General features: G+C 40.9%; 1 protein-coding gene across 1 annotated transcript in view; it reads left to right on the top strand.

Annotated features, from left to right (window-relative positions):
* The window catches only part of LOC105224473 (Down syndrome cell adhesion molecule-like protein Dscam2), a 640,260-nt gene that overhangs the window by 620,665 nt on the left and 6,807 nt on the right, over nt 1-12,788 (top strand). Inside the window, 8 exon segments of the mRNA XM_049446778.1 lie at nt 2,117-2,308; nt 2,363-2,827; nt 2,889-4,241; nt 4,814-5,092; nt 6,703-6,881; nt 6,935-7,193; nt 7,273-7,857; nt 9,972-10,059. Coding sequence (XP_049302735.1) covers nt 2,117-2,308; nt 2,363-2,827; nt 2,889-4,241; nt 4,814-5,092; nt 6,703-6,881; nt 6,935-7,193; nt 7,273-7,857; nt 9,972-10,059 — 3,400 coding nt within the window.

The raw sequence follows: 12,788 nt of genomic DNA, 5'->3' as shown, positions 1-12,788 counted from the left end.
TAGCCATGTCCGTCTGTCCGTCTGTCTGTATATATACGAACTAGTCCCTCTGTTTTAAGATATCGTTTTGAAATTTCGCAAACGTCATTTTGTCTTCAAGAAGCTGCTCATTTATCGGAACTGGTGATATAGGACCACTATAATATATAGCTACCATACAAACTGAACGGTCGGAATCAAGTTCTTGTATAGAAAACTTTCACATTTGACAATGTATCTTCAAAAAAGTTAGCACAGGTTATTCTAAGATACGTATATGTAATATACGAAGAAATTGATCAGATCGGTTTACTATACCATATAGCTACTATACGAAATGAACGATCGGAAACTAGTACTGGTATGGAAAACTTTTGAATTTGACGTGGTATCTTCACGAAATTTGACATGGATTATTTTCTAAGGTAACAATGTAATCTCCGCAGAAATTGTTCAGACATTCAAACTGACCGACCAAAATCAAGGCCAAAACATTTTTATACTATAAGGGCAGCCGTGTTTTGTTGTAATAGTTTTCTTCAGAATGTTACAAATTTATTCATCTCTAGTTGTTTAATTTTAGATGTCAAACCCCGGAATATTATACTGCAGTATAAATTTTGTAGTGTTAGGGAGATATGTATATCTACTTCTCGGACAGTATCTACTTCTCAGAGAATCAAATCTGTCGTTTTCAACTGAACTCTGGTCTTTACAAAAAAATTAATATTTCACATAGTCCAATAAAGTAGATGGCAAATTTGTTAGAGCTGAATTCACTCTACGAGGTATGACAATTAAGTAATGAGACTGATTCCATAAAACCGTATATTTGAAAATTATTCTACAATTCTGCCATCCCCTTCAAAGTAGTCCCCTTGGGCAGCTATTCAGCGATTCCAGCGCGTTTTCCATGCTTCGTAACATTTCTGGAACGCTTCGACTGGGATGTCCGCGAGTACCCTCGTCACGGCCACCTGGATGTCCGTAATCGACTCAAAATGGGTTCCTTTGACCACCGATTTTGTTTTAGGAAACAGAAAAAAGTCACAGGGTGACATGTCGGGCGAATAAGGCGGCTGTTGCCACACGGCGATCCCTTTACAGGCCAAATACTGGGACACGCTGAGAGCGGTGTGGCACGGCGCGTTGTCGTGATGAAGAATAAAGTTACGAGCGATGTCTGGGCGCACCCTGTTGACTCGTTTTCGCAATCTTTCGAGTACTCGGCAATAGTAGACTTGATTCACAGTTTTCCCCGGTGAAACAAATTCTTTGTGGACGATTCCACGGCCAACAAAAAAGCAACAATCATCGTTTTCACCTTCGACTTGCTCATGCGAGCTTTTTTCGGGCGGGGTGCGCTCGGAGACAACCATTGTGAGCTTTGGCGTTTTGGGCACGACTAAGAGCCCAATCTGGCGCAAAATTTTATCGCGACGCATTGCTCTTGATTTCGTATTCCCATTGTCGTGACGAGCACTACAAACACACGTCTACTCAACTCGACGCGGCGGGCGAACTAAGCAAACTAGAGTGATGATACATATTTAAGTGGAGAGGGGAGAGATGCCGGAAAAAGAGAAAGGGAATTCCAACGTCACAGGTTTTAAACAAGCGCGGCAATAAAATCAGTCTCATTACTTAATTGTCAAACCTCGTAATGAAAGCAACTTGTTCAAGAATAAGTCAGAGAACATTTAAATTTTAGTCAGCATGCTTTTATCTGATTATATTCTACAAGAGAGTTGAAATTTAACCATTTCCAGTCCTCTATCAGTACGACTCTATTTGATTTATTGCATATTAAACTTCAATTATCGGACTGTCTATTAGACGGGTTAGACGAATGTAACGTCAACGCTCACACTTACCTCGATTTTTAAAAACTTGAACTTCAATATTTCTATTTAGTTCCTGTACCGTATTAAAAATCGGATACGAGGCTCTATTTTCGGATAATAAAAAGCGATATAAACAAGTATATATGTATATATAATTGAGGTTTATTGATATTATTATATTTGATAAATTTCTAAGGGCAGAAAAATTGTATTCGTATAAAGTAAAGTATTCTCATTCAAACCTTTCCCAATACTAAAATTATCTTATGATTAACTCTTATTTTCAACCCCAGGTGACTCAGGCGAATATCGTGAGCTCAGTTATGGCATTGGTAATGGTAACTCACAATCCGTTATCGAAACATATAACAACGGGTCGCTGATCATACCAAAAGTTGGGCGAGAGCATGAAGGTAGCTATTTGTGCCAAGCAAGTAACGGCATCGGCGCGGGACTGAGTACACTAATCAAATTAACTGTGCATGGTTGGTGTAATTTCACTGTATTTATGATATTTACTAATCACTTTTTTACTGCAGTTGGTCCCTCTGTAACGGTTTCGAAGAAACAGGTTTCCGTCCGTCGGGGTGACCGTGTCACATTGCGCTGCGAAGCTGATGGCGATCAGCCGCTGAATATAACATGGCGCGCCAAGGCAAATCACATAGATCCATCTTATGATATACGTTATCATATCAAAGATTCACCGTTAAGTCGTGGCACCGTCTCAGAAATGACCATACTACAGACCATACTTAACGATCGTGGTGAATATACGTGCATTGCCACTAACAACTATGGACATGATCGCGCTGTAATTCATCTGCAAGTGCAGGAGCCACCGAACTTTCCCGTAAATTTGCATGTCACCGATTTGGGTAGTCGTTCTGTAATGTTGGCTTGGTCGCCAAATGATCAAGATTCGATTTTCATGAATAACGGTGGTAACAATCGCGATTCGCAGCCGATATCGAATTACATTTTGCAATATAAGAAAGCAGGCGGTATTTAAAAATATATTTTCACAAGCGAACCGAGACTTATTAAACATTATTTATCTTTCAGATGTCTGGCATGAGCACAATAACCAAAAATTATTGCCCGGCGATAAGACCACCGCACAAATTGGTTCACTACGTCCAGCGCAAGCATATCACTTCCGCCTTTATGCCGAAAATCATTTGGGTACCAGCGCTCCGAGCGATATATTGCTCGTGCAAACCGATGCTGAGGTGCCAAGTGGTCGTCCGCAAGATGTTTCCGCTGAACCACTAGGGCCACAACAATTACTCATCACTTGGCGTCCGCCTGAACGTGACACATGGAATGGCGAACTATTGGGTTACACAATCGCATACCAAAAACACGGTGCGCCAGACAGCGTACAAAACTTCACCAAAGTTAGCAGCCTAGGTGGTGAAGGTCTTAATGATTTTCGTCTTACTGGGCTGGAGAAATACACACAGTATGCCATATCTGTATCTGCATTTAATGTGAAAGGCGATGGACCGCCAAGCGAGGTGACTATGGGTCACACGTTGGAGGATGTGCCCTCTGCGCCGCCACAGGGCGTCACCTGCATTGCGCTGACGGCACAAAATATACAGATCTCTTGGCAGGCACCACCAAAAGAATCCAATCATGGTATTATACAAGGCTATAAACTTCTCTACGAACCTGGCAATATCGAATCAGAGTACGGCACGCGGGAAACAAAGATCACCTCAGCGTTGAGTACGGTGTTACATGGTCTGCAGCCTTTCACGAACTACAGCGTGCAGGTTTTGGCATTTACGCGTGCTGGCGAAGGCGTGCTCAGCCTGACTGTGTCGTGTACCACAGAAGAGGCAGTGCCAGATGCACCGGAGCGTGTTAAGTCGGTTGTAAGTAGTGAGTCTTCAGTTATCATTAGCTGGTTACCACCGCGACGTCCCAATGGTATTGTTACCAAATACAATGTCTACATCCGTATACTAGACAAGGGGCAAGAGTTGAAAATTCTCAAAGAAGTGTTGCCCGCAAACAATCGCCACTTTGAAGCTAAGGACTTAATGGTGCGCGAAACTTATGAGGCTTGGGTAACGGCATCGACACGAGTGGGACAGGGACCGAGCACACCGGTGATCAAATTAATACCAAGCCCCTCTGTGCCCGCAGCCATCATATCATTTAGCCAAACTTTAAGTGTCAGCTGGCGAGTCGATCTCAAACTGGCATGCGTCTTCGTTGGTAACCCGAAACCGAACTCGGAATGGAAAGTGTTAAATGCACGTTCTAAGAAACATTTTCGCTTGGAGGTGAGCAATGATAATACGCTGACATTGCGCAATATACAACGCACTCACGAAGGAAACTATTCGTGTGTGGTACGAAACTCGATTGGCTCCGATCACATTGTCTATCAGGTATACGTACAAGGTGAGTGGAAGCTTAAATTAGTTGTAGAGATTGTGATATGTTTTGGTAAGGTAATTGAGCGAACACTCGGCTTCGAGGCGTCTTCACTATTAAAAGTCAAAATAACTTATTTAAAATCTTCTGTGAGACTGTTTTTTTAATTTTGTTTAAGAGACCTCTAATATAAACTAGACGTAGCGTGTTTTGCTGATACTGCTCTGAGACAACTCAGTAAGATCACCTTCATGTTTTCTTACAATGCCTTGGGCCTTTGTTTATGTCATTTATGATCCTAATTTATGAAGTCGTTAATTATTACATGCCGCAACTCGCTACGTTGTTACTGGAGCTTTCAGAGCTAAACTATATCCACTCTAATATCAAACAATAGATTATTGGTAGAACGACTTAGCATCATTAAAAAGAATAATCCCTTGATCTTAGCAAGGTTTGTGTTTTGTAAATATTTCCCTAACTAGTGCCCCTAATAAATTTTTACCTCACCGAAATATATTCTTTGGTAACATTTATTGTATCTACCTTTATTACTTGTATTCCATACTCAAATTTGATTTCATTTCATCTCATTTTAGTACCACCATCTGCCCCCGTGCTTTCCGTTATCGGCAGTACCACTAACTCCGTATCGCTGCAGTGGCGAGTAGACGACATAGGCGGTGCACCGCTGCGTGGATTTACAATGACCTTCCGTAAGGAATTCGGCGACTGGGAAGAAATTGACTTGGATCGACGTGTTAACTCTCATTTAATAGAGAATTTGGATTGTGGCACGCGATACCAGTTCAATATGGTGACTTTCAATAAAATTGGAACGAGTGAAACAAGTGCCATCGAAACAGCCAAAACGAAAGGTGGGAACGTAAAAGTGTGGTTCCACTGCAGTTAACAATTAAGTCTTTAAAATGTGAATAGCATTTAAGACAACTGGTATCCGACCACTATGTGGACACAATTTGAAATAATCGTACTTAATTGATCCTCTTGTTCTCCTTCTTCGAACCAATTTAGAAATTTGTTAGTAAAATAGCTGAATCAGCAGAGCCCTCAGCATATTTTCAGTGGAAATATTTGTGCTTAAATTAATATTTTCTAAAATAACTTAAAAAAATACCAAAATTTCCGCTCCAAAGACCGTGCTAACCGAATGGTTGAGAGTTTGGTAGTGATTTCTAGGCTTAAAAATAGATGAATTTGAGGGATATATCGTTTATGTTTAGTTAACTCGAGTTTATCGTTCGTTGTAGTGTTTATCATTAATCACTAAGACATTGAGTTTTCTATTCAAATATTTTACTTTAACAAACTTTAAAACCACTTTTCTGGCTTTACGAAAACACAAGGGCAGTCTGGTCTGTCAATGCTTAGTTTCACTATCCAATCTTTTCACTATCACAAGAGAAAATAACGCACTATAGTACATTTTCGTAAGTGTCTACTGTCAATAATTGCATCCCCCTGCGGGTAGGGGGGACCCCCTTGGTGCAGGGGGGGAACCGAACATACCCGCGGTAAGGCATGCCTGTCGTAAGAGGCGACTAAGATCCTGGCCGCCAATCCAGAGTTGTGTGGAAACTCAACTGGTAGTAACTTCGGTTACAAGGTCTTACCAGAGACTTTAACCTGGTATCACGGGGAGCAGTAAGCCCTTGGATGTAAAACTCCAATCTGCTCACTCGGTTTGGCTCTTTGTGGAGATTCGTGGTGGCTGTGGTTAAAACCCAAATCGCGGGAAGAACTGACTTTGTCAGTTCAAATGTGGAGTTGCATTGCAACCTGGCGCCGTACACATAGTACGGAAGAGGTTTTAGATGGGCCTCGAACCCTACCAAGGTGGTTAGTGTGTCCATGCCACACTGTCGATTGGTACTGAAAATCGTTACCCAGTTTTCAGGGCGCTGATCGACGCATTGTATTGATCCGTTGTGCTTCTGAGCACCGTGGATTTAGGCCTCCATTTCCATGTACGCCGAATAGGGCTATCACAGAGGATAATGGAACAAAACCGATATAACTAACACTGTATCTCCTTATGGATTAGAAGCCTAATTTAATATTGGATAAGAAAAATTTAGGCTAAATAAGGGCCACCAAATTGGTTGAATTTCGAACCGTATTCTTTATTATTATCCAAATTTATCAAAAGGGTTTCTTTTTGATTTGAAAAACTCAATATTCGAGATGAAATCTTTAGGGGAATGAGGACGTTATTGTCGCCATAAAGGCCTACTTTGCAGGAGATAATCACTTACTGAATCGTCTTTTTTACCTTTGCTAATTGATTCGGGTTTCTTGTGTACCATGAAGCTTAACAATAGGTCATAAAAACCAAACTCTAAAGTAAAGTTTATGACTCAAGGTATAAAAGCCTTACGGAGATTTAAAATTTGAGCCAGATAACACAATACCAGTGACGGCTAACAAAAACAAACGTTTTTTGTTATATTGTATTGTATTTTTGTAGGCAATAAACCGATTTCGCCGCATAAGCAAAGCTTGATACGCTCGAATATCACCTCCGCTTTGTTGGAGTTATCGTCATGGCAAGATGGCGGCTGTCCAATACAATACTTCAGCATTGAGTTTAGACGCTATGGTATTTCAAGTGACTGGATTATCGTCTCTAGCCGTATAGAGACACACGTATGTATCTTTTGTGTGGAATATATCTTAGATATCACTATCTCTACTTGCAGACACGCTATACAATTGGCGATTTGGAGCCTGGAACTGCATATAATTTGCGCGTGGCGGCGCACAACAACGCTGGATCGACAATTAAGGAGTACTACTTTGAGACGTTGCATTTTAACGGACTTTCAGCTGAGTTGGACCACGGCGACTTACCCGAGGTGCGGACACTCTTTCGCGATGTACATCTCATAGCGGTGATTATCACATCGGTGTTTGGCACGATCTTGGCTATAATCGGCGCTTGCATATGCTTCAAGAACTGTTAGTATAATGTAAAATATATATAGCAAAAACACTTGCATTAATTATGTGAATGTCATATTTTGTTTATTTGCTGTAGATCCACGTCAACTATTTGCACGGAATGTCGACTCGATGCGGCCGCATGGTGCTGATGGCAAGGATATACAACATCGTGAACAATACTACGGTACGGTACGCAAATCATGCCAGCAATCACCACGTGAATCGGTTGCTGGGCTTGAACGCATACCTGAATACTCTGAAGATATCTATCCTTACGCTACATTCCATTTACCAGAACATGAAAATCAATCGGCTAACATACCGCTCAGCCGCAAGGGAGGCCTGCCGGCAATGTACGATCCGCGTGGCGGTGGTGTTGCAGACGACAATACCCTTTCCAGCACGGGTGCCAAGGTGAAGCGTTCGGTCTCGGCGGGCATTGGCAGCAGCGCTTCAAATGCAAATTTAGGCGGTGGACCGGGCCAGGCGTCGGGCGAATGTAGTCACACGAATACTGAAAAACGACATAAGCGACGTTCGAAAGCAATCAAATCGGAGTCGGAGGAATACGATAGCTTGAATAGCGATAGCGATTTGAGTGGTGAACGTATGCGTGAACGTGAAGAAAGTCGCAGCGGACGTGAGTCCTCTTCACATCTAGACGATAGCGGCTATAACCGTAAGTATATGAATTGTAAAGTACGATAAAAGTACTAATTTAATATTGTCCAAAGATGGCTTTCATTCAAATTTTACTATCACTTGTATCTTAAACACAATACAAAATGTTTATGGTGTGCACCTAGGATTTCAATGCTTGAAACTTAATTTCTTGTAGGAATTAGACCAAGCTGTTTGACAATATCTAAGGGGAGGTTCTCAAAACTCTCTACGGTTCTTGCTTTTTTCACGGACTATTAAACCGTTTTACTCTCTGACTGAAAGAAAATAAACTAGAAATAACCATTTGGCCGAGTGCAATAATTATCCGCGCTAACATTTGCTTCTCTTGAATTTTTTAAGCCGGATATACCGAATAGATTTGCAGCATTTTTAAAAGATTATTCACTTGGAAACCAGATTTACCAACTTAAACTCAGCTGTATCTTTTAGCCTCAATGGTGTTGACTTTTACTATACCATGTGAGATGAGCATTGGCAACAAACAAACGGTATGAGACATGTCAAGTTGCTAATCGGAGGATAGTTGTAACTTAAGTAGGTTCAAGTTGTAATTAACCTTCCCATGAACAAACTTAGGCTACTGGTCGCATTGTATACTGGCCATTGAAAGCTGAATAGGCATCTGTATAACATGGGCCTATCCTCTTGCGCTAACTGCCGGTTTTGCGGCAGGGAGCGTTAAACCCCGGAGTACCTGCTGATCGACAGCACAGCAGTTTGTAGGCGTAGGATTAAGGCCCTTGGATCCATGTTTCCATGTAGAGATCGCATCGCCTCACTAGCACCCGGTAGGCTATTGGACTTCATTTATGCGCTGGGGCTAAGTGAGTCTATGTGAGTTAGAAGAGGGCACAATAGACCTAAGGTCGCGGTGCATTCCTCTTCTTTAAATCTAATCTAATCTACCATGTAAGATATTTGTAGGCCTTTGGACGTATTGAGTTTCTGCAAGTTTTAAATTACTCGCGGAGTTCTAATCAGTAACGACTTTTATGAACGTCGTCCCATATGTATAACATAAGATTACAATTCGAATCCCACACATTTTATACTCTACGGGGTTTCCAGAGAACCTATAAATAAGCTGAATGATTGTTTCTTTTATGACGCTAACGAACCAATGAGTTTCTAGACTGCGGAAGCATAAATGATAATTTTTGTTTTAGTTAGGATGGTTTCAAAGAACGGCATTTTATAAATTTATCTTATTGGTGGTTTCCAGCTTTATTTCAAGCGGCTATCGTTGTTGTTGGTGTTAATGCTGGTTTCAAAATATACTAAATTATCTACATCGAGGATGAAGTCTTGTGTAGAAGTTCACACAAGTGAGGAACCTTCTCTGATTTCCATTCACTTTGGAGTGCCATTCACTTGTTAGTGGTCAGAACAAATTTTTTACATACACATGGCTCAAGCAGTTCATAACTGCCGGTCCTAGACCAAGTATTCTCTGGGTAGCCATAGAATATCCGTTTGAAAGCGAGCTAAAGTAAGACGGCGAACAATTTACTCCTTAGGGTTGTGCGCTGACTTTGGGAACCGCCACCTAAAATATGCTCTCAAAGGTTTTAGCTTTGCTCTGTTAGAATAAACCTAATACCAGGTCGGCACTATATGTGTATTTATAAGAATCTTCGAACGAAGCTCCTGGCGTTAATGGCAGGCTTCTATCGAAGTGTGTGACTTACTACATCACTCACTGCCAATACCATCAAACGCAAAACCTTTCTGAGTCTCAATCATGGATTGTGTACTGTGTACTGGGGTTTGACCACGACAAATTTCACATGACGTTGTGGCAAGTAACCACTTTTTATAACCAATATAACTTTCTGCTTCGATTTACTGATAAAAAGTCGGTAACGTATTTGCTCTTTTCTGGGGTTCATCTGAGTTAAATCATTATAAACTCTCTAATAGTGTTTTTGGTACAAAATCTTAGATTTCGAACGCTTTATAGCGTAACCCGATCGCAATTATACAACGCGAAATACATGTTACTTCTGCTGTCTATTGAAAAAATTATATATTTCTTTTTATAGAACCTAAAATATATGTTTACAACAATTATAAAATTTTAAATTGAAATATTTTCCTTAATACTTACAGCGCACGGTCATAGTCCTTGCAGTGGTGGCAACGCCGGAGGTAACAAGGAGCGTCTTTCAGTATTCAGTAGGCCTCAACTTCATAGTAAGTTAGTACCTATTTTAACTAATTAACACATTTTGAGATTTTGCAAGCATTACAAATACTCGTACTAACCCCCTCACCGACCTGTAGTACCTACAACCACCATGGCCCAACGTCAGCAAAATCATCAAACCACCACCACAACCCATCTTAATTACTAACCACTTTTGCGCGCATTAAACACGTCAAACACCAAACACAGCACACCCAAACATTTACTAACCCGCAAGCAAACAGTTAAAACACAACAACCGTTCGACAATTTTGTGTCTTACAGTATTTTCTTTAAGTAATTTTGCATAAATATACCTACGTATATGTATATATATATGTATGTTCAGAAAATATTTTGCCGATTCACAAGAAAGACTCCAAGAAAGAGAACTCACGCACTTCTAAATCACCGAAACCTTCAACCAACACAGCAACTAAAACAACAACTGCAACGCCAACTGCACTCAAATCCACACGCACCTTTTTCCAAGCCATAATACCCACACGCATCATATCCAGCGCCCTGCATGCACCCGAACGTCAAGCACCTCCCCCAAACCCTTCCGCCCACTCACAGTACGTGCAAACACCCATCACAGCCAAGCAGTGCAGTTCACTGGCAGCCGCAGCAGCAGCAGCCGCCGCAGCCAAAGCGGGCAATAAAAAGTCAAAGTTGCATAGTCAGGCCGCACAACCCCATCAGTTGCAGCAAATGTTGCCACAGCGTCCATCAGTCACGTCACCCGCACAGCTGCAACTACAGCAGCAGCAACATCAACAACAACGTCAACCGCAAGCACGCAACAGTGCACAACTGATAAGCACCACGCCGGCCGCACGGCCATTATCACCATCACCGCCATATCGTTTCGCTTCGTCCACATCATCAATATCGACTTCATCCAAACATGAGCGTGTCGCCAACATCAATACTAACATAGCGACAACAACAACCCCCCCAATCACCAACATTTTGAGCAACAACCACGAGACAATCATTTGCAGCAATCCATCATCACGTACAAGTCCCCAAGCATTGGTTAGCACTATCACCACCACCACCACCAATAACATATCCAATAGTACCCCAACAACCACCCATGTCATCAACAACTGCGCAAAGCCGCCGAATTCGCGTAGCGGCAGTAGTAGTAGCGATAGCATCGGATATCACAAGCGCTCGCTTTCCAATAGGCAAGCCATTAGTGTTGTAGTCGATGTGTTTTCCAACACTGAATACTTTTAAACTCTAATATGCACTCGCCTTACACGCAAACATTTATACAGCATACATATATTCATGAATGTTAATCACTCAGCTATAATATTTTATTAATTTTAATGTTCAGTTTATATTGAAATGTTAAATTATTCCGTGGAAATTAGAGAATTCATTCAAACATTTGAGTTCGATCCCCTAACTCTTCATACACAGTGTGCTCAACGCTTCACCTGTTGCCAATATTCCACATGACGATATTATCTTATCTTCTAACGTTTTTGGCTGAGATCGAATCACTTTACCATACGAATTCGAAAAAAGACCAACGTAATTGTTTTTTAAGAAAGAGTGATTTCTGCTTTTACTGTTTTTCGCTATCTCCGCAACTTCATAAGGAAGTGTCAATTACATTCTAATAGAATCTCTAGTTTGGAAAGTCGCTTGGTTCCAAAATAATGTCTATTTAGAGCTGCAGCTCTTGGAGGCTACATACGTACACTTTGGGGGAAAAATAGTAAAACTTTTTTATTTAAATTTCGCGTGAAAACCCATTCGTCAAAAGTTCTTTTTCAAGGTGGATATGACTGTCAGTAACAACTGTGCCAAGGTCATATCAAAATAATGATTAGTGTTTAATATACGCTTATCTTTCTGAAGTACATAAAGTGCATTCAGCATGATGAGTGAATTTATTAAACAAAGATGTGCCATTAAATTTTGTGTGCGGAATAAAATTTCTGGTGCAGAAACGTTCAGAATGTTGCAAAAGGCTTTTGATGATCATTGTTCGTCGCGGGAAAGTAATTTGATTGATACAAATTATTCAAAGAGGGTCGAGACAGAGTTAACATCAATATCAGCTGATGATCAACACGTCAATAAAATAAAAGAATCGATGCTTGACGATCGACGATTAACAGTCAGAGATCTTACCTGCACCCCAGAAATATTGGAAAGATCAGTGTAAACCATTTTAAAATAACATTTGGGCCTAAGGAAACTGAAAGCACGATTGGTTCCCAAACCACCAGATTCTTTCGAAAAACAACGTCACGTTAACGTCTGTGAAATCATTATTTCCGACTACCAGGGTGTCATTAAACATATTATTACTGGCGATAAATTTTAAACCTATGATTTAGACCTGGAAACAGACTATCAATCGGCTAAATATCGTAGTAAAGGTGAGGCGAGCCGAAAAACCATGTCAAAGCGAGCCAAAAGTCAAGCTTTTGTTTACAATTTTCTTCGATTATCGAGGTGTGGTGCATTCCGAATTCCCTCCGACCGGCCAATCTATCTATAAGTAAAGGGTGATTTTTTAAGAGCTTGATAACTTTTTTAAAAAAAAAAACGCATAAAATTTGCAAAATCTCATCGGTTCTTTATTTGAAACGTTAGATTGTTCATGACATTTACTTTTTGAAGATAATTTCATTTAAATGTTGACCGCGGCTGCGTCTTAGGTGGTCCATTCGGAAAGTCCAATTTTGGGCAACTTTTTCGAGCATTTCGGC

The sequence above is a fragment of the Bactrocera dorsalis genome, chromosome 1, assembly GCF_023373825.1.
Source record: "Bactrocera dorsalis isolate Fly_Bdor chromosome 1, ASM2337382v1, whole genome shotgun sequence".
Classification (NCBI taxonomy): domain Eukaryota; kingdom Metazoa; phylum Arthropoda; class Insecta; order Diptera; family Tephritidae; genus Bactrocera; species Bactrocera dorsalis.
Note: the sequence above shows the minus strand (reverse complement) of the source record. Positions and strands in the feature narration are given on the sequence as shown.